The sequence below is a fragment of the Hippoglossus stenolepis genome, chromosome 3 (assembly GCF_022539355.2).
Source record: "Hippoglossus stenolepis isolate QCI-W04-F060 chromosome 3, HSTE1.2, whole genome shotgun sequence".
NCBI lineage: Eukaryota > Metazoa > Chordata > Actinopteri > Pleuronectiformes > Pleuronectidae > Hippoglossus > Hippoglossus stenolepis.
The window spans coordinates 18,895,797-18,917,981 of NC_061485.1; the positions used below are offsets into that span (position 1 = coordinate 18,895,797).

Consider the following 22,185-nt stretch of genomic DNA (forward strand, 5'->3'; position numbering starts at 1 on the left):
GAAATAAGTTGATGAAAGCCATGTTTGTTATAAGAAGCTGTTATTGAGTTTTCCCACATTTTCTTCTTTTTATTGGATAATATTGAGTCGTTTCAAGCAGAGAAATTAAACTTATTTTAATCTTAATTGAATGAACATTGTCATATAAAGGGAAACCAACATTTCTTCATGTCATTGACTCGCTCTTCTAAAAACAGAACTCTTTCATGTGGTATGTGGATATGACACTCAAGTGAGGATGGAATCCTACAGCAAATGTCCATTGAAAGTGACAATAATGTGAATATTCATGAGGAGCTTCCCTCGAGCTGTTGGCGCTCAGCCCCTCTCAGCGAATCAGCAGCCAGCAGCCTAAAAATAACCTCGTCATTCCTGCTTTGGAGTCACATGTTACAACAGACGGCTGAAATCAAAGCACAACCACTTTTATAAAAGTAGTCATTTTTTAATTCATTTTCATTTAAGGCAATCCAATACAAAGCATTTCACAACCCACCATATGACAACAATCATGAACAGTAAAAATCCTTTGGAGGAAAGTAGGGAGTCATGCAAATCAGAAAACTCAGGAGACAGAAACAACAAAGTGGGGATTAGACTAAAAAAAGAATAAATATAAAAAAGGAAGGAAAAGAAATGTGTTAACTGTAACATGCTAATTAGTTACAGCTTTTGAACCACATGGTGAAATAAGAAATGTTTGAAGAACCAGGCACAAGAGAGAAGAAATAGTCCACAGAGCTTACACTGCCACGTTTGGCACTGACATGCATGTTATCTGGTTCCTATTTTACAGATGACGACACTCTCATTGCACGACACGCAGCCGATCCATCGCGCCAGAATAAACCCGGGCTTTAGGAGGAGACGAAGCAACCGTACTGTCGTGGACAGAAGGAGCGATGGCTTATTCATACACACTCCAAAAATAAATAAATAGATATCTTCAACACAGTAATATTCCCAAAAATATATCAAAGATAGGCTGTACAACAAGCACATCTCTCGAGGATAAAGTGCTGATGGGATCTACATATGTAAAACCGGCTGTAAGCATTGCACTTTACATTCTAACAGAAATCCACTCTTATCTTTTCACCGTTGACTCTTTATTCTCTTACTCTTCACTAGCGAATACAAGCAAATTGCTGTTTTTTTCCATTTTGACCATTAACCTATTAACTAATCGTACGTCTTCCACTTTAGAGCCATGCTTCTCCACCTGAACTGCTTTTCAATACAGGACTAAATGAGATGGAGCGACTGCCTCTCATGTCACTAAGGCCTTTAGTTTGCTACATTAGACATTGAATTTTACCTTTTCAGTGCAGATTATTTCCGCTCGTGCCTCCTCTGTCAGCTTTTACAGTCCATTATCATCACTGCAGCATTGTTTTTGCATTTGTTTACTCTCTACACGCGTGAGGGGAACAAGATTCATCTCGTAAACCAAACAGAGTGAAGTGGGAACAATTAAGAGAACGATGGCTGCTGTGAAAGAACTGCAAAGATGGAAAAAGTCAAAGTAGGATTTAGAAAAAGTTCATGTGAAAGAGTTGATTCGAGCTAAAAGCTAACATCAACATGCTAACATGCTCACGACGACGATGCCAAATTGAAGCAATTACTGCAAATCGGCTGTGTATGGCTGCTTTCAGTCTCCTTTGTCTTTTGCACTATTTAAAAAAATAGTACAGTCTCTCCCTTAAAACCACAGTGTTAAGGATTTAGTGCCACCAAGTGGTGGGGTTCCATATGGCAACCAACTGACGACCCATCACCTCACCTCACCCTCCCCTTACAAGCGGGTATAGAAGAACCTTTCGTGGCTTTCAGGTAACTTAAAAATATGAAAGTCCCTCTTTTGAGCTAATGTTTGATTTGTCTGTTCTGGGCCATTATAAAGAATAATGGTGATGTCGCATGGCGGACTCTGTAGACCTGCTCCTGATGTAGATTTAAAGGTATAAAAAAACACAACTGGAAACAATATATGAACGTCATCTTCCATTGCTGCTGATAGACCCCTCATAATTCTACACAACTGGGCCTTGAGTTCAAAATTTAAAGTAGAAATACTGCCAATGTACAATAGCAGTTGAATCAAAGCCAAACAAAACAAACAGTAAATAAAGCGTGAGACGATATCTGAGTGATTCATTGAGCTCCTCTCCTTGTGTCTGTTATAATCTTGCTTACTCATTAAATCCTGTGAGATCACTGATAAAGAGGATGAGACCAATTTGCATGAATTTCTGCATGTTTGTAAGGGAACACATCACAGGACTGACAGTGATTGTTGATGCATCTTGAATCGTAAAAGTAGATTTGCTACGCAGAAGCCAGTTTGTTCTTGTTTCTTCACACTGAACTGACTTCACAGATGGAAGGAGGCCACAGACAAAGTTCTGCACGAAAGGCTCCTTCTTTACCCCGGCAGATTGTTGATGTGACCATACATGAAAGAATTATGCACGGCCTGAATGTAATGAAGATAAATCCTGGACCGCTGGAGACCACTTGTGGACTGTATCTCACCAGAGACTTGTAAAACATTGTGGTAAAGACAGAGCCGCATTAAATGAAGCCTCCAGGGAGGATCCCTGGCTGTAATGGTTCTGATTTACTTGTGAAGCGACAGTAGAGGTTATGTGGTTGCTGATGCACGGCGGCTGAGGGCAGTGATATGGTAGTTACTGGGTTGCAGTGTTTCTGAGTTTAAATTAAATAGTTATATACATTTTTGTACATTTTGTTTGTAGATGTGGGATTTATTTTTGGATGAAATGTGGAAGGCTTTTTGTTTGTGCAGCATCATTTATTAGAAACAAGTAGTGCATTTGTCTGTCAGATGTGTTTTGTGTTTGCAAGTGAATGGTGGGGACTTTGTGAAACATGTTTTTTTTGTTTGTCAAGTTATGGCATAGATTTAACTCCATAATATCAGGGCTGGGTTAACTCACTGTTAGGCCATGGGGCAAAAATGTACTGAGGGCTCTCTCAATTACCAACAACCTCCTAAAACCATTCAGTGTCTCTACATTGTAATACCATCCTGTTCCATTGTTTGCTCTGTGGCTACATCCATACTGTTTCATTTGAAAATGCATCAACTCTGCTACGTTTACGGCGAGTGTCCACATTACTCCAGAGTTTTAGAGTCGCTAAATCCCAGAAGTTTGGAAATGCTGCTGGTCCCATTTTAATTTGAAAACTCCAGGGCTGAGTTTTCGTCTGGACAGGCAGAAACAGAGATGTTTGGAAACAATGACATAGACACTGACAGCCGCTTGCTGATTGGGTCTTTTCAGTCACTCCGTAGCTTGTGCTGATTCCTCAGGCTCCTATCACACGACCAAAAGGCTCATGTTGACAATTCCTGGGTCCAGCTGTGCAATACTAATGTATATGAGTGGTCAGGTGATATGCGTTTTCAGGATTAAAACTTATAAGGAGCCATAACATTCACGTGGCCAGAGATCGGTTTAGTTCAAAAAGTAGTATGGAGGTGGCCTGTGTCAGCTAGATTGTGATATTTTTGATTTAACAGAGATGTATAATATCTACTGAAAAAATAAAGGTAAGAAAACTAGATTTTGACATACAGTTATTATTTCTGTATATATTTTGCTATTTGATGTTTATTACCAACCAATGACAACTTATCGAATAACAAGGTAGGTTAATGCCCAGAGCGAATCACTGGTCGTCTTGGATACTTTTCTTAGCTGATAATCCAGCTTCGGGTAATACCAACTATATGTTTTTCATATTCTGCAACTTTTTCTTCGCTCCCCTTTGTATGATGTATTTTGCTTAGGTGCTAATACATTTTGTAATTACAATACATTACAAAATGAATTCCATCAAAAATCAAGAGGTTTAAAAGCTTAAAGTTGTCTATTCATTACATAACACTCATCTGTGCAACATCCTCTGTGATCTGAACGTCCGTACTGGACCAGAACCCTAAACATGCCTGTTTCAGATTATATTTCTCGTTGAGATGCAGCTGCAGTACAACGATATGTGACTTGCAGAGACAATGACGAGCAGCACTCAGAATGATTAGATATGATAAACCTGGTATAGCATCATCATAATTCTTAGTGAGACAGTTTGTGCTTTGTATATGCAATCACTTTAGGATCATTGCTGACCACTTCAAAATTGATAAAGTTTATGGTATTCAAAACAGATCTATCATATGTCCATGCCACTCTGAATAACATTCGAGAATAAATATACTGGATATGGGGAATAAAATTCTCATACAACATGCTCTTATAAACATTGACTTAATAAAGAAGAGAGGAGGAGGAGGAGATACATCATGGTATGAAAAGCCTGATTAACGTAATACGCTGTAAACTACACACCTGTTGTTTTTCCTCCAACATTACCGAGGCATTAGCAGACTCTGAGATAATCCCCCAAATATAAAAACTAATTACAGGAGGGGAAAAAGGTGCCTAAAAATGTCACTGTATTAGGCACACAACTGACTGACGAGCGAGGCTGAGGTCAAAGTTCACATGTCCTGATATACTTAGAGAAACAACCACAGACAGGCACGAGTTTTAACCACAACATGACCTTTTTGAACCAACCCGCTGCCAAATTAGACGTGAAACAGTCACTGCCTCGGTGTGGAATAGAAGTATCTGACCAACGAGTCCTGTAAAGACTGCAGCCTCTCCTCGAGAGAAACCAGCCAAATCAAAATATCACAGAAAAAAATGAATAAAAAAATGCTGCTCAATTACTCTGAGGATACGGCACAAAACTCAACACCCAATTTCCTGGAGTGTTGACTCCTGTTTGCACCAAAAAACAGTAGGTAGAGAGTTTCCACTGGACTCTGAGTGGCTGCTGCATGCTGTCAGTCCTTAGGGAGAAGCCAGGGGCCGGCGTTTTATATCTGTGTGTGGTGGTGTGTGTGTCCAGGTGGTGTGTACGGGGGCGGTGCCGGGTTGGGTTTGATCCCTCTGCTCTTCATGTAGGAGATGAACTGGTCGGGGATCTCTGCTAGCACGTCCTTGGCGAGCCGCGCCATGCTTAACACGTGGTTACCTGTCCGGTCCATATAATCTCTGAAGGGAACAAACTGAGGAAACAGAAAAGAAACTGTGACACAAACATATTTTTGACATTATATGGTTTCCCATATCCACCAGTGGAAGGCGCATACCTGCAAGGCTCAACCATTCCCTAATAAAACCACATTTAATTTCACTAGATCCAGATTTTGATTGGGATCTGCATCAAATTGCACAAATTGAGTCCCCTAAACAGAACTATGGATTATTCTTGGAGAAATCAATAAAAATTTGAAAAATGCGAAGCTTAAAGAACGTAATAATGTTATGGGTTCTCTCCTGACCAATACCACATCCATCCACCAGGTTTCATGGTGATCCATCCAGTAACAAACACAGACAAAAGCATAACATTCTTGGTGGATGGATCAGTATGATTTATGATACTAAATGTAGAAATCCAAAAGGCTCATGTTGAAGCCCTGATTTTACTCAACATTTTCCAGATCCTGCCAGCTTTAGGAGGCTGATCTGTCACTAAGCCTGTGCTCAGGCTTCCCTTGGGATTGAGTGATGAAGAAAAATTAGCTCAAGGATAATTTTTAGATCTCATCCTTACTAATCCGGCGCTTTGGAGTTTTCCATCTTTTGATTATTTGTCACATCAAGTCAAAATTGTATTCATTAGCTGTCCACCCAAACCCTTACACGTGTAGTAGATAATGGTCAGAACATTTGGGATCGGCCCACCCTCCAATATAAAACACTACAAAGCATCACCACTCACTGCACTCTTGACACTACAGAAACAGAAGGGTGACGAGTCGGTTGTAACAGCTTGACAGTCATGTGAATATGATACAAAGATTCCTACACTGTCACATACTTATATAACAACATTCTTCTTCCAGTATTCTATCTATATGTGGTTGTGTTTCTATGACCTTTGACCCAACACTTGTTAAGGTCTCCCTGTATCTACAGTCAGAGTTGTGAAAGGCAGCCAGTCACCTGAACAATGTCTCTTTCTGCCGGTTTCCCTCGGGACGAGATCCTGATGTCATCACCATCCAGCTCCACCATAGCTGGAAGACAAGTTCACACACACAGACACAGAAAAACACAATCACATAGAAACATATTTTTTTAGTACCTTTAGCAGAAGAGACAACACAGATTTACTACTGATGTAAAAATGTTGTTATATATCATAATAATGCCTTAGACTTCAGCAATAGCATTACTAAAAGAGAGGAGTGTTGAGCTGTGCAGTTGCAGTGAGTCTTTATTGCATGCATAATCAACTAATAAATCCTTTATTGTAGTCTCAGTGCAATTAAGAATAATCACCACTGAACACTGCGAACCCAGCAATTAACCTCAGCCATTTGTTTCTACATCCACCTACACATTCCCTCCCCTCCTGACTCATATGAGTTTGTTCAGATATTTCCTCGTGGATACTTTTCTGAATTAGTACCAGAGGACTGGCTGTGTGTATTAACTAAATTGTCAATTATTCGCTGATGTTTAACTAACTTTATTAATGTAGATGGTATAAAAAGTTTTAGAGTGTTTTTGTAAAATTACATCGTGTAGGTGATGAGCAAAGTATTTACCATCAAACTCAGCTTGACCCACTCCAACTATGATGATGGACATGGGAAGCTTGGCACCCTGCACACAAATCAAAATAGAAGTGAAGGCACACACTCTCACACACCTATCATTCAGCAAGTAGAAAGCTGTGCTCATTATTGTTAATCAGACATCGCTGCAGTTACTTGCTCACCCTGGTAATTTAACAACCACACTAATGCTCTGTATCACCCTTTAACTAGCTGAATGACCTTTTCTCTCCAGAGAGAGAGACAAGATTGTGAGATTGAGGCAAGACATCAAAAATCAAAAGGCAGGAAGGCGAAATGTGAATCTTCAGAAGAAACCGTTTTTTGTCTCAGCTTTTCACAGATGTTTCATGTTCCTGAATCCAATTAGCAACCGTGTGAACGCTGCCCTAGCTTGTATCTAGAGACGACACGTTGCCCACTGACTGGAGAGTGGAGATAAAACTCACTGACGACACCTCTGAGAGTCTGAGCCAACAGGGCAGAGCCAACATCAGCAGTAAAGCTTTTTTGACAAGTTTATTACTGATATAAACACATTTCACAAGTTATGATCAGATTTATCTTTAGAATTCCCAGCTACAAAGAGAAATCCTGTTTACATTATGAAGTGCAGTCGGCTGATTACGGACATAGAGACGGCATTTGTGAGCCAGGAGAGGAGGTAGTGGAGGAGGAGGTGCCAGCTTCAGTCAGTACAGCGACCGTCCTCTGTCACCAGCTCAGCCCCTACTGGCCACACCTCGAGTCAGATAACACAGCTGTTCGCCCTTGTTTAGAGACAGTAAGTGAGAGTATCTATAGAATCAATCAATGGAAACTGCAGAAGGTACCAACATATATAAAACCTGTGGGGGCTGGGAAATATTTTTGACAATATAGCATATTACCTTTTGATGGAATTGCATTGTGAGGATTAGGGCTGGGCAACTAACCGAAAATATATCGAAACTTTATAATCTCTAACCGACTTAATCCTGCTCATGTCGATTTATACTTTCCCCAATACATGCATTCACAAACTGTTGGTTTCCACTTCTTTCATTTTGCAGCGGCGGCTCGGCTACCTTGTACCGTGCTGTGTTACCCTGCCGCATGTCCTCCCTCCTCACCCCCCAGCTGACCTACCATCACTTTACACATTTACAATAAACACCGTCACTAATCAGAAGTTATTAAGATCAGAACAGTACTGAAGTCTACTTTGTCTTTGTTTTATTTGCTCTAGAACATATTTAAACACATTGAAAAAAAAAGCCCAACATTGAAAGTGTTGCAGGGTTAAAGTGACCAGAACGATCCGGATTCATGGTCCGACACCATGATAATTATAATAAGAAAATAAATGTGTGAAGAGCAACAGAGACGAACACAAAACACACACACATATAGATACAAAACTTATTGTTCATCAATACCAATCGAGGTAAAAGTTTTAAATAATTGTGCTATTGATTTGAAGTCATATCGCTCAGCCCTAGCGATGATATGTTCCTCAATGTATTTTCCAAACAAATGATTCTGTGTACTGTAACCTGAGAGTCTGAGGTCGTGCCAGCAGCTCTGTGAGGCTGATAACTAGTTAAATGGTAATGTTACCATGCTAACATGCTCACATTGTGCTGATGTTTACCAGATATAATGTTTACCATCTCATTTTAATTTTGCATGCTATCATCTGCTCATTAGCATAAAAAACAAAGTACAGCTGAGTCCAATGGGAAAGTTATCGGTTTTACAATTGTTTGGTTATAAATGGACAAATATAAAATTTCGACCTGGTGACATTAGATGAAAATATGAGGGATGACCAAACTGTATATTTATTGAGATATTTCACACAAAATGTACACACGAGGAAAAATGAGGTGATCACAAAATCCATAAGGATACAGTTTGTAACCAAAATATCACCCTATGATCATAAGGGAAAACTTTGACCTTTCACTGACTTCATTTGAATTAAACCTCACCAATAATGTCTGCAAAAAACTGAATCCAGTGGTTGAGACATTGGTTGCACTGACTAATAGATCAACAATGGCATCACTAGAGTCTTGCTGGTAGCAGAACATTGATGCTGGGCAAGGTTTTCCATTTCAGGGGAATTGTTAACTTCTGCAAATCCAGATTTATTAGAAAATTCTACTTATGATTAAAAAGGGTTGGACTGGCAATGCTAAATGGATTTTCTTTTAATTCTGCTTGAGTGACAGAGACATGCATTGCTCTCTGGCAGCCCACGTTCATGCCTGTTGTTGAAATTCCCAGATAGACGGCAACATAAATGCTCAATGCAGAAGCTTCTATTATGTTTAATGAGTTTCCTGCAGTCACTACTTCCACAAAGCCCACATAACAAGTGCAGTTTTATCTCTGGCACAAGACAAATGTACTGTGGCAAATCAGGCAACCTCTTATTGCCACAGGGATAAGAGCAGCAGCACATCAGCGCGATTATCAGTGTTCAACACAGCTCCTGTCAGTGCATGTCCTCCCACGCGCATGCACGCGTACACACACACTTGTGTGACATATGTGTGCGTGTGCATATCCGGAGACATACCCACACATCAGAGCATCAAATGCCACCAAAAATAACCTGGCAATCCACCATGCCCTACTTTTGCCATCCTCCTGTCACCCTAACAGACAGCTGAGATCCAGTCTAATGAGACAACAAAACTAAGCGTCAATCAACACTCATTACTCCAGCAACCTGCTCTGGATGTGCTGCTTAAACCCACATAACATGCATGTGCAAGCTTTGATAGGTCTGTGTCCCTGCATAAGTGACACATTAAAAGGATATGTTATGGATATATGTTTGGAGATGTGTATCTCATCCACACGCAACCTGCAAGAGATATGGAAATCATCATATACCTTCTAAATTTTGTCAATCACCCCTATATGCAATTTCAGACATCCAGGCCAAACGTTATGGGAGCTACAGACTTTAGGGTTTGTAGTGTCACTAGTCTCCAAACCTCTTTAAAGCATTTCTAAATTATTTATTCTCTTGTGAAACACTGGAAATATTATACTACTAAGAATTTCGATGCCAATAAAACTATAAATCCTGCTCTTTGTTGTCTCCTCTGTGTGTGTCCTGCTGCGTCTCTGCTGTGTAAAAGCGAGTAAACCTGAATGAATCATACTTCTGTATTCATGATGTCATTAAAATGAACTGAATAGTAGTTGAGAATCTAACAGAGCTAACGGAGTGTCTAATGCTGACAGACGTTTAACCATTTATATGTTCATGTGGGTTGCTACGCTGCTTCACGAGTGTGAAATGGTTCCAGGCGACCAGCGGGAGCAATTGAAGGGACTTTGGGGGCCCCAGGCAAAAGGGACAGGGGGTCCAGACCCAACATCACTCTTAAAAAAAAGAAAAAAGAAAAAGAAACACAGGATAACAAACCACATTGTTCTAATATTAAAAACAAAGTGCATACTGTTAATTCATATAGATAATAATATTATAACATAATAATAATAGTAAAGACTAAAGTTTTCTGCAAACTCTCACCACCATCCCAGGTTCAGCGTACACATTTAGGTGTTCTAGTCTTCAACCAAAGCCTCAAACCTCAGCAACAACAGATATTACATTAGCTCATCGTTTTTACCCTGTGTGTGTGTGGCTCTAACTTCAACTTTGAGCATATCCTGAATGCATATGTGCATATTTATAAGTACTTTTCACAGGAATCGTGTTTCAAAAAGGAAACAGTGTTTTCAACCAACTCATGATGCTAACATCAGTTTAATTAGGTAGCTGTTTATAGGTGATAAACTTTGCCAGTGACAGTTTCAGCCCACTGTGTGATATCAGTCAGTCATCAGAGGATTCTAATGGTCAGCTGTGTGCTGCCATCACAGTCAACTGCTTTTGTGCCATGTGTGCATAACAGAAATCTTGACAGATATAGTAACATTGATGAAAGGTGTGGGGAGTGGTTAGCTGTCAATCATTGTACAATATGCTTAACTTTATTACATGCAATCGACAACAACACAAACAAAGTCTGTAGAAAACCAAATGGCTGATATATTCACCAGCACACATCCTATTATAGATACGACACTTTCCAAAATTTGGTTTCACATCACCGGGTATTTCATTACCTCTTATACCACAAAGTTCAGCGTCTAATACAAAGTGAAGAATTGTGAAGTGCTTTTTGGTGGGTCCTGCTACTGACAAAGAGAAGACACTAAGCCGCTGACAGATAACAAGTGGAAGATGAAAAGGAGAGAAAAATCAAAGGCAGCAGAGGAGTGTGGAGAGAGCAGATGGAGACAAAGAGATTTAGATCTTAGAGAAAAGGAAGAGATGGAGAGAGACAGCAAACGTCTTTGTATTGTGAGTGAGAGTCTCACAGCACCGAGGAGAGCGAGGCAGCGGATAGACCCGGGCTGTGAGCAGAGGAGGGGGATGCTGAGTTATTGACAGTAGAATAGCAGATTCTGTTATGACTGAAAACCCCCCCTCTGCTCTACCACATAGGTCTGTGTTAGTAGGTGGCAGACAAATTTGATAGATGGCAGTCAAGCCCACCCCCCAAATGACAGCCACAATGAGGAGGCTGGTAAAACCTCTGTGGATTTTTCACAGTTCACTGGCCAACATTATTGCTATATGTATTACTCATAGACTGTATATAAAGATGGACGACATGACTGCTCCCTAACAGGGAAACCAAACCGCTTGATCGCCACCTGCGGGCTGGCTGCAGCAATGGCCATAAAATCCCACCTACTCCATGTTAGTGGATGGGACATAGAGCAAACTAATAAGTGAAAGTACGTGTCCATTTTTTTAAAACTCAAACATGGTCATTTTAGGTGTTTTTTTTTATGACACTGATTTTTCCAGTTCAGCAGATGCTCCCTATCTTGACTTCCCCACTACATACCAATACTTTTACTCATGCACATAAAAATCCCCTTGTATGCACTAATGTAAACCCACTCCAGATGTCCGCACAGATTTGTGCACACTCTGTTTAAGATATCCTTCAGAATGAATAAATATGAGGAAAGACTTATATAACCTCAGCACTGGGTCCTCCCTCGCCCGGGATCTGTGGAGAGTAGCAGGGAAAAGCAGCGCAGGCAGTAAACGTCAGTCAGAGTGGCAGCAGAGAGATAGAGCAGCAGGCAAGATCTTAAAAGGAAGGTGTGGCTGTTCTAATGTTTTGACTAACAGTCGCAAATTCCCTTTAAATCCAGTCTGCTGGGTGTTCTGTGCCTGTAGCGGGCTGAGGAGGAGAAAAGAGGAATAGACCAGGGAAAAGAAAGGAGGCCCACTCCTTGTTATTCAAAGCCGCAAGAAAAAAATAGTTAGGACAAGTTTTGGGAAAAGCTCTGAGAAATAAAGCACAATATTGTTTTTTTTATTTACTGAGGCAGGAATAACTTTCCAAATACTATAGTTCATAACTATGTTCACTACAATTTTGATGTATTTTTTTCAGATAGATGCAAACACCAGGGATCAGATAGAAACACCATTTCAATCCTGTCTATGTCCTGTACATAGCAGAATTGACAATAAAGTTTAATTTGACTTTGAAAACACATTTGAACCGGTTTGAGAGAGTAGAGTTTGATTCACAATAAGATAAAAGCATTACCTGTGCTTTGAGCTAATTGATTCATTGAAAATAAAATGCAGAAAAATATATTGATATAGAAAACTCCAGTTGGTCTTATGTTGATTGGTCTTTTATATGATGATTTGTAGAATTCATATGAAAAGTGTCAAATTGCCAAACTCGAGAAACTAGTTCTAGGTTCGGAGCAGTAACTTTTGAAGGTTGATGCCATATGGTTGCCAGGCAACCAGCAGGGATGTCACCTCTGGACAGAGGCTGTATTCAGTCAGTGTATGTACTCAGCTTCACAGCACCATTCACTTCAAAGGTATTCCCCCCTGTCTAGCCCTCTCGCCTTTCCCATTCTTACATTCACAATGGCCTCTTTGGTCTGGGCCATGTCGGAAATGACACCGTCTGTGATGATGAGGAGCACAAAGTACTGAGAGCCGTCCTGCACTGCTGCCGCATACCTAGAGACACACACACACACACACAAGCACACAAACACACTTAGACATTTAGGGCAGTTGTTTAATTTCTATTACTAAAACAAATCTAATTTCTATACACTCATGCAGAAAATAAATCTATGACAATACATTACTTGTCATGCAGTCTCATCACATGCAAATCCAATAAAAATGTTCTTTGTCATTGCTGTACTTGAGCTAACACTCATTAAATGCCTCATGAGAACCTACTGATTAATAAGACCAAACAATCGAGTTAAAACAAAGCTGGTTTACACACTTTGATTCACAGATTAACACCTTTATTGAAATCTCTTCCAACTTGACTTCACCTATTCACATGCTAAATACAAACGGTGTGTTATTCCTGCAGTGGCTCCCTGCCACAGTTTAAAACGTGTGACTCCATCTTATCAGAATAACAATTTTTAATTACAACAAAGCCTTGGAGTAATCAGATGGAGAATTGTTTGGCTTTGGCTCAACGAATGAGACGCTGAGGGGAGCAGTGACAATGACAGGTGGGGGTGGGAGAGAAACTACTCACATCATGGCACAGTGTGCATGTTTTTTTGGGTTAACTGCAAATGATATGTCAGTATATTGTTTATAGGCCTGTTCGCTACTCTTTTGATAGCTGTCAGCGAAAATCTAAATTCATATCCGAGCATGTCACATCCTGTTTATTGCAGCTGACAGGACAAATATTGTCTGTGCACTGGGTCAGAAAAGCAGTGGCACAAAAAAATAGCAAAGACAAATGCTGTGTTTAATTTTGTCCTTTCATTCCCTGAGTCTTTTAGAAGATCACGATCACAATGTGAAATTTGTGTTGGCACAAAAACAGATTATTTCTAAATTGTTGATGTTGACGATAAATAGATCAATTTACATCCCTGTCTGCCGGTCTTTTGAAAAAGCAGTAAATACCTGCTCCTTTTCTATACACTTTTAAATTAAATTGGTGAGGATTAGTGCAGGTTTCAGCATTTTTATCACAGTGTTTTTAGTATTCAATAGAAATATGAATAATGCATAAATCATAATGAGAGTACCACGAGAAGCAAACATTTTCACCTGACTCTTACTGTTTTATTATTGTGTGTATGACATTAATAAACATGACAAATCGAAGTATGAGAGGAGGTGGATTTGTAGCAGACACTAAAATAACATAATTCAACATGGCTTGTTTGGCGGTTTGCGCCATATTGTGAGGTTATAGGACTGATTTGATGTTGTTTTGCACTGTCACTGGCTCCTTTAGGGCGCTGCGGGGTAACCATGGTAACGGCCCCATGAATTGTAAAAGAGATGTTGTGATGACGCCATTTTGTCTCTTGTGAGTTAAAAAGTTTATTATCAAACGGCTACAGAGGTGTGAAGCCAAAACGAGAAAGTTGCTGCAACCCCTACAGATTCCTGACTGCTGTAAAGAAAATAAAGCTGAAAATACATCTGCACATTTACTAGTAAACAGCGTATATGACTTTAATGGGGCCAAAAAAGTGAAACCCTATCCACCAGCTTGCATTAGTGTCTCACCTGGCCACATGGTTCACCACAGGAGCAAAGTTAGTGGGCCCGTAGAGCTGCACTGTCTTTAAACTCTGGTGGTACGCCTCTAAGATGCCTTCGATACCATTGCAGTAGGGATTTTCCATGTTTCCGTTCTGGAGAGGAGAAACACAGACAGTGAATCAATAACAGTGTCTGGGTAGCACCATTCATAAAACAAAGCAGCAACAAGATCCTAACCAAAGTCTTCTGGTTTAATCTGACGTCATTTACTTATAGTGTCATATAACAAGGTCGTTCACAAAATCCTAGAATTAGAATAAAGACAATAAATTGGACACACAATTTTTTAAGTTACACATAAAACGCTGATAAAAATCCATTTAACAGATGAATCAAAGGTGACTTCACCAGGGGGAACTCGTGTGACACCCGTCCATCAGGGGGCAGTTTGGCTCCAAATCCCAGAGCGGGGAACATCTTGTCGCTGTCGTAGTCCTGAATGATCTCCCCGACAGCCTTCAGGGCCATGGCATAGGCGTTCAGCTGGTAGGGGTTCATGTAATGCAGCGATGTAGACTGAGAGGGGTTGCCTGTTGATCGATCAGTCAATCATTAGGTGTGTGTTGAGGGTACAAAGATAAGACTCCAACAATACAATGTGTTGGTCTTATACTCTTTGCAATAAAATGACATCAAAGAAGGAATTCATATTTGCTGCAGCCACTGATCACAGTTGTCAATTTCTAACCCCGGAGATGATGAATCGTAACTTTTAATTTAGCTGTTTGTATCACAGGGGCATCCATCAGAAACAGTGGGAGGAAAGATCCTGAACACCTCCCAATGACAAATGAAGAGAGCACTGAAAATGATTATCAGACACTGTGACCTTCACAAATATCCTCTCTATGATAGAATGAAGACGGTGATTGTTTTTCTATATCAAACACGCAGATTGGAGATTGCGGATGTGATTCAGATAATATTGCTGTTATTGCAGTTTGCCAGGTCAGGTCTCAGATATGACAAGATGTAATACAAGTGATGTTATCAAGAGGTTACAGTGTTACAGCAGATTTTATGTCTCCTTGACCCACAGCTCATGTTGAATACAGAATGGATATATTGACTGTTCAGCTAATCCACACCAAGCGTCTTAGTGGCACTAAGCCTGTCCACAGGGCTGGACTGGGACAAACATATTGACCCTGGCAAACCACTGTGAGGCAAATGAGAGGGGGGTTCAGTCTTTCAAAACTTTAAAACACTTTATGTTCCATCTTTAATTAGCACAAGTGCTTTCAATGCATTTTCTTTCACAATGGACAATTGTATAGTTATCTTCGCAATGATAATTATGGGGACAACTCCCAGGATAGGGGGGCGTCTTTTCTCTCGCAAGTTCTCCGTGCCTCCCTTGTGTTTCTGCTCCATTCTTTTTTAATGACGCTGGGACAGCTGTCAGACCAAAACACAGACCACTCATCTGGTAGTTGTGTTTTTGGTTTTGGAAAGGCTAAAAATAAATTACTAAATAAAAACTAAATTCTTCAGTATGTTGGGAAATCTAAAGATGGACAGAGCTGCTATAGTTACAGGTCCCAAGCAGCGATTGGATATCTGCTGAGTGGAGTAGGGGTTTAACGAATGTTCATTTGGGAAATGGTAAAGTTGGACTTTCCTCTAATAGATTCACACTGAAGAACTCCTCCTTGTAGATACATCTTTCCGAGGACTGCAGTCAGGGGTAGTTAATGGCGTTAGTAGCGTGATTGGATTTGAGTTCAGTCCCTTCCCACACTAAAAAGTCTTCATGTTAAATTAAGTGTTTAATAACAAGTAGGCAACCTAATATAACCTTTATTTAGGTTGTATTGTGTTTGTAAATGTGCCATCTACCATCTGTGTGTGTGTTTGTGGGTGTGAGAGCACTCCTATCTGTTCTTACCAACCCTCCACACACACACACACACACACACACACACACACACACACACACACACACACACACACACACACACACACACACACACACATACACACACACACACACACATTTTGCCGTTACTATCACTCACCATTAGATGCTGTGAAATCGATGGCCACAGTGAAATTGATCTGCGTCCTAGAAGAGGGATGGAGAGGACATGGAAAAAAACTTCAACGACAGAAAACAAATAACATGCCAAGCCTCATTAAATTCCAGTGGTCTCGCAGGCACACACACACAAACACACACTTTCTCACACCAACAAAACGTGACAGGTTAATCACTAAAGATGAGCAACACGATATATAAAATATGGGAATTACTTCTTATGAGGAAATAGATACAAAAAGATCAAGATTGAATATCTCATTTAAATATTTTGTCTTCATCTGCAACAAGACGGCAGGCGCTCAGTTGTTAGATCAGATTTAAACAATTACACTCCTCAGTTAATCTTCAGCTCCACCAGGAGGTGTATCAGGAGGTGCTGAAGAGCCTGAGCTTGGTAACAAGCAATTAGACTGAGGGAGCACTTAAGAGCAAATCATAATCCAATTTTCCCTGCTGATGAAGCACTCCGTTCTTCTTGTTAATTAATGACAACGAGACGAGGCCCTCAGGGGCCCAAAGCACAGCCTCTCACGAGAGCCACCAGAGGGGAAGTCTAGAGAATAATAATAAAATTAACAAATTAAAGATTCACATTAACCTTTAGGTTTGGGTGGGGGACGGAGAATATGCCACAGCCTGACCCTGCTGACCTCAGTATTAATTAAACTACATTTTATTAATTCATGAGTCCTGTGGAAAGTATTAGATCTCATGGGAACACATGGAACAGAGGTTTGAAAACTGTTAATGTGCGCTATAGGAAATGGTAAAAGTGATCCTCCTTTTTTAGGTGTGGATTCCCTATCTACTGTGTGTGTGTGTGTGTGTGTGTGTGTGTGTGTGTGTGTGTGTGTGTGTGTGTGTGTGTGTGTGTGTGTGTGTGTGTGTGTGTGTGTGTGTGTGTGTGTGTGAATTACGATACGACACAACACAACATGGTTTGATATGACACAATACGATACAGTAGAATATGATAGTATGCAACGCTGGGGATACGATGGTATGATACGATGCAATATGGTATTACAATAGTATGGCACAACATGATAGGGTACGATAAGCTGCAGTGTGATACGATAGTTTACAAGAACACACATGATTTGCTGATAAGGGCTGGTGCCAGGAAGCTAGATTAAAAAATGAAAGATGAAAACCCTCTAATGCCCAATGTTACAGCTTTAATATCAAGCATAGAGAAGACCATCAAACAGCCAAGGGCTCGGGCTGTTATTGTGACACACTTTCTTGACTTACATCCATTTTCTAAATAGCAAGAGGCTCCACGCTTGTAAGAAGCAGGTTTCTGATGTGTCTTTCAGCAGGTGGGGGCCGACTGATGAGGATGATATTTTTGAAGTGAGGCCACTAAACCTTAAGCTCATTGTACCATAGATCAACCAAAGCCCCGAACTGTCAGTGGAATCTGTCACACTTGTCAGCTCTGCCACAGCCCATAAAACCCCTGACAGCCTACCCGCTGTGATGGGACAATGCAGATCACAGCACTGCCCATCTCGCCTGGAAGGCACACATCACATGAGAATTACTTGTTATTCACAACCTCCTGCTCTGAAACTAAACCCAGGTCACTGGACTGATATCCCCTTTGAAGGCACTTTACCTTCAGAGAGCTCATTTCAAATGTATTCAGCAGACACTTCCCTCTAAGAACATACACTATAAATCAGTTCAACAAAGTTGCAGTGGAACAATGTACTTGTGCCATTACATTATTAAGATAAGGGGATATAAATATATGCATTTTCATGAATACTACATTGATTTTATAATCCTCATTACATGTAATTAACTATCAAGATGTCTTTCTAATAGCTTGACATGTGTCACTAATCAGATTATTTTCCTTTTTCATAATTTCATTGATATTCTAGTGCAGTAGGTCTGGCCTTCAGAATCTGAATGATCCTTTAAATGCTGCTATAAGCAATAATTATATAATCAACAATTTATATATAAACAAGCAGGTTTACAGCACAGAACTTTACATCAGGTTTGGTTCCACTGCTTCATCGTGTTGTTTCCAGACACAGCAGAATAGCTTCAGCAGAAAGATTCTGATAAACACATCTAATCAATCCTGAAGATGAAAACTACTACTTAAACAAACCATAGAGATTGTGACATTTTACCAACTCTACTCAGTCTATATCCTAACAGTGTGGATCCAGCCTACAGTTACAAACCAGGAGAATGATTGCTCAATGAATAGATGTGCTGATTGGCCAAATTATACATGTCTCTATCGTAGGGTCTATTTCTCTCTATTCATAAAGTCAGAGTAACTTTTCATTGGTCAGTTACAATGTACAAATGTATGCTAACTTGTGACTGTAGACACAGTGGTTTCATTACCTTCAACATTAGCCACAGCACCAAACACCTGATGATGCCAAGGTACGATTGAAGACTATCATTATTATTTTCATTACAACCACCAGTCTTACAGAGCTCACATGTGATGGTTAAACAGCTGTTCCTGGTCTCTCTGAATTGAATACATTGGTGCATTCCGATCCTTAAATAAGTAGCATTACACTTCTGGTTTAAGTCTGAATATTACCAACAGGATGTTCCAAAAGTAGGAATAAAGGCAGTGATTCAGGTCAGGGATTGGGATAGTGTGGTAAGAAGGTCGTCATATTATTTGGTTTGGGAAGATCACCCACCATTAGTGTGCACTATACTAGGCCACAATCTGTATCATCCCGCACAGGTAAATGTGAACATAAAATCTATCCAATATCCTTTAACTCCCCAATTTGACCAAACAATTTCTTTCCTTCACTGAAATCCATTGATATACTATTGAAAAGGAAACCTCATTAACCGTATTATTTTTTAATTGCATCACACAAGTAAGTAAAGAGGCCAGTAATGGTTTCTTTAGCTCTAGAGACGATCATGTCCACTCACCCTCCTTTGATGTAATCTAAGAATGTAAACTCGGACTCCACAGAGAACGAGAGCAGGGTCACCTGAAATGAAAGACAAGGAGAGATTTGATTAAACATAGGGATCCTGATGTTTTTCCTCTTAGACACAAATAAACTTCAACATCTCAAATTGGTTCAGCACTTGACGCTCTCCCTCTGGAGAAAGATGTGAGCCGGCTGCTTTCTGATGACTGATCTATTTACATTGCCACAGGACAAAGTTGAAGCGAGGATGAGACATGTTTATGCATTACTGGCAAGTCCACACTTCTGGCTAAGTTCTGTGAAAGTTTGTGACCTTCAGGGTCGGCAGACTCTTCATCCTTCCTTCTGTCTAACTTACACATTTCACTGCTGCTTTATATCTTTACCTAATTCCTCTACATACAATTCCTTTCAAAATCTTTAATAACATGGTTGGTGAATTTGAAAACTACAAAGAAAAGAATTATGTTTTGGCTTCTAAATGATTTAATTCATTGTCTAATCTTAAAGTCATTAAAGAGGGAATTAATTAAATAGAGTAGAGGTACATGTGGAGCAGAAAAGAGACAGTGTTAGTCCTCATAAGCTGCTGGAGACATACTCACTGTTCCAGAGTTGACATATTTCTTTTTCTTCATTTTCTTCTTGGTATTTATAACCTAAAAAATATACAGAGAGACAGACTACTACTTACATACATTCACATATTTATGTAAGTATGATGCATGATTATGAAGTGTGTTAGACTATGTACTACACTATGGCTTTTACGTGCAAAGATTTGTATTCAAACTGTGACACAGCCAACCTCTAATCCATCCAACCAATTGTACCCTGTTCTTTAAGCTAATTTATAAAAACAAAAATTTAATTCCTTGTCTTATCTCACCCCCTTTGCCCACATTCACACTCTATAATTCAATATAATCCAATGTGATAAAGGTGTTTATGGGTGATAGGAGGAGAAATCAAGCAGACGAATAGTTTGGAGGCTGAAGAATGGGTTTATCCATTTAACTGATGGAAAAACTATTAGGGAAGAAAGGGCTATATGTCTGAATAACAGCGGTATAATGGAAAAACCTCACATAAGATTGTTTAAAACACTTAGTGTAGAAAAAAATCCTATTTATGGGTTTACTATAAGCAAACTATTCGACAGGGGGGCCTGGAAAATGAATCTCAGGCAAGAATTGACGGGCGAGACAAGCTTAAGGTGCAGGACTTATCCACTTCACCAGCATTGTATCGGCTCAAGAACAAGAGAGAAATGTCAATCCACAGACCAAAGACGTCTCAGCTCATTACCTCCATTCTGTATGGCTGGTAGGCATGAAAGTGACAGCCCCTAATTTAACATGGAGAGATGGCAATTTATCTGACACACTCAACAATTTGTTGATGCAAAAACTAAAGGGCCTTTCAGTTTCACTGGGAAGAAGAAAGGAATCAAGAGTGGTGAATAATGGAGCTGACATCTAAAAGACAGGTATTTGTCTTTCAGTCAAAGGCCATCCAACCGCAGCGGCTTGACGGTACTGAGATGTCCTCCTTTACAGTTATATTTAAAGTTTCAAATGTGGGAACACTCAAGCCCACATTTCCTCACATTTCCTTAAAGATTTACAAAATAAATATTTTTTCTGGACAAAATATGGGGTAATTTCGATAAAATAAGACACATTTATTACATTTATCAATTTTTTAGGCTAGACTGTTTGCATTCAGAGCCGTATTGTTGGCTATCAAGAGACATAGTAATGGGAAATATTGAGAAATAGCAATCATTTTAAATCCCTGGATTGTTCTGCTATTAATCCTATTACCTTCTGTTGCTAATACCTCCATTTGTATGTGTTTAGGCATCCGCGTGATTATTGTTGGGAAACAAATTTTAGATTTTTGGAAAACACGGGTGAGGAAACATCTGCTTGGGGGAGGTGAGGAAACTTGCAGAAATACTTTGTAACACCTGATATTGGAGCGATTCCTTTTATAAAAATGCACTTGTTTGTTGGAGGAGTGTAAGATACCGATGTGAAGGAATGCACAAGAGAAATGGGAAACAGCGGTGTCAAAGATAGAAACGTCACTTGTGTCAGAAATGGGAACCAAGCCACCCGATGTTCAGGGAATCAACAGACACAGTTGTGAACAGGGGCATCAGTGGAATTACTCACCTCGTACACATTGAACTGGCTCTGCCCTCGAGCTAGCTCTCGGTAGCTGGTCGTATAATCCCCGATGAAGTCATGGCTGGGAGATGGAATAAAGGCGGAGAAACACCAGTGAGTAAGAAAAACAAATATCAGGCACAGAAAACAAAACAAGATGGAACTTTGTGACAGGAAATGTTTCTTGGGTGAAAATATGGAAAAGTTTTTCCTCAAATCACATCAATTCTTTTGTCAATTGTTGATGTTATTGTTATTGTACGTTTCCTCATGTCAGTACCAGCAGTGATGGCTGGATTTCAGACTCACCTGCCATCCCGATCCCAGTCATACACCTCCACCTTGATTGTTCTGAAATGAAAAGCAACAAGCACACACGATAACTAACAAATACATATCACCACAGGGGCTTGTTCTGGAGCTCTCAATCAATTCATATGATCCCTATCAGCCAAGTTTTCCTAGTTGACACAGAACTATGAATATTCTCCAATCAACAAGGATGAGAGGTCTTCAAACAGTTCCTCAGAAAAATGGAAATTATAACATCTACATCTTTAAAAGCTCCAGGACAGCGACCAATGAACGTACCGGTGAGAACAAACAATATGCAATGGCCATCTATCAAAAAGGAACTAATCTTAACAAGATGGAGAGAAAGTATGTTTGCTCTTTCAGTCCACCTCTCACTTACAGTTCCTTAT

General features: G+C 39.9%; 1 protein-coding gene across 1 annotated transcript in view; it reads right to left on the reverse strand.

Moving 5' to 3' along the window:
• Positions 1 to 429: 429 nt before the first annotated feature.
• The window catches only part of cpne5b (copine Vb), a 103,736-nt gene continuing 81,980 nt past the window's right edge, over positions 430 to 22,185 (reverse strand). Inside the window, exons 10-20 of the mRNA XM_047339471.1 lie at positions 21,791 to 21,832; positions 21,488 to 21,563; positions 19,913 to 19,966; positions 19,303 to 19,364; positions 16,346 to 16,392; positions 14,676 to 14,857; positions 14,292 to 14,419; positions 12,644 to 12,746; positions 6,659 to 6,716; positions 6,051 to 6,124; positions 430 to 5,107 (exon numbers count right to left, since the gene is read on the reverse strand). Coding sequence (XP_047195427.1) covers positions 4,916 to 5,107; positions 6,051 to 6,124; positions 6,659 to 6,716; positions 12,644 to 12,746; positions 14,292 to 14,419; positions 14,676 to 14,857; positions 16,346 to 16,392; positions 19,303 to 19,364; positions 19,913 to 19,966; positions 21,488 to 21,563; positions 21,791 to 21,832 — 1,018 coding nt within the window. The 3' untranslated portion in view covers positions 430 to 4,915. The remainder of the gene's footprint in view (positions 5,108 to 6,050; positions 6,125 to 6,658; positions 6,717 to 12,643; positions 12,747 to 14,291; positions 14,420 to 14,675; positions 14,858 to 16,345; positions 16,393 to 19,302; positions 19,365 to 19,912; positions 19,967 to 21,487; positions 21,564 to 21,790; positions 21,833 to 22,185) is intronic.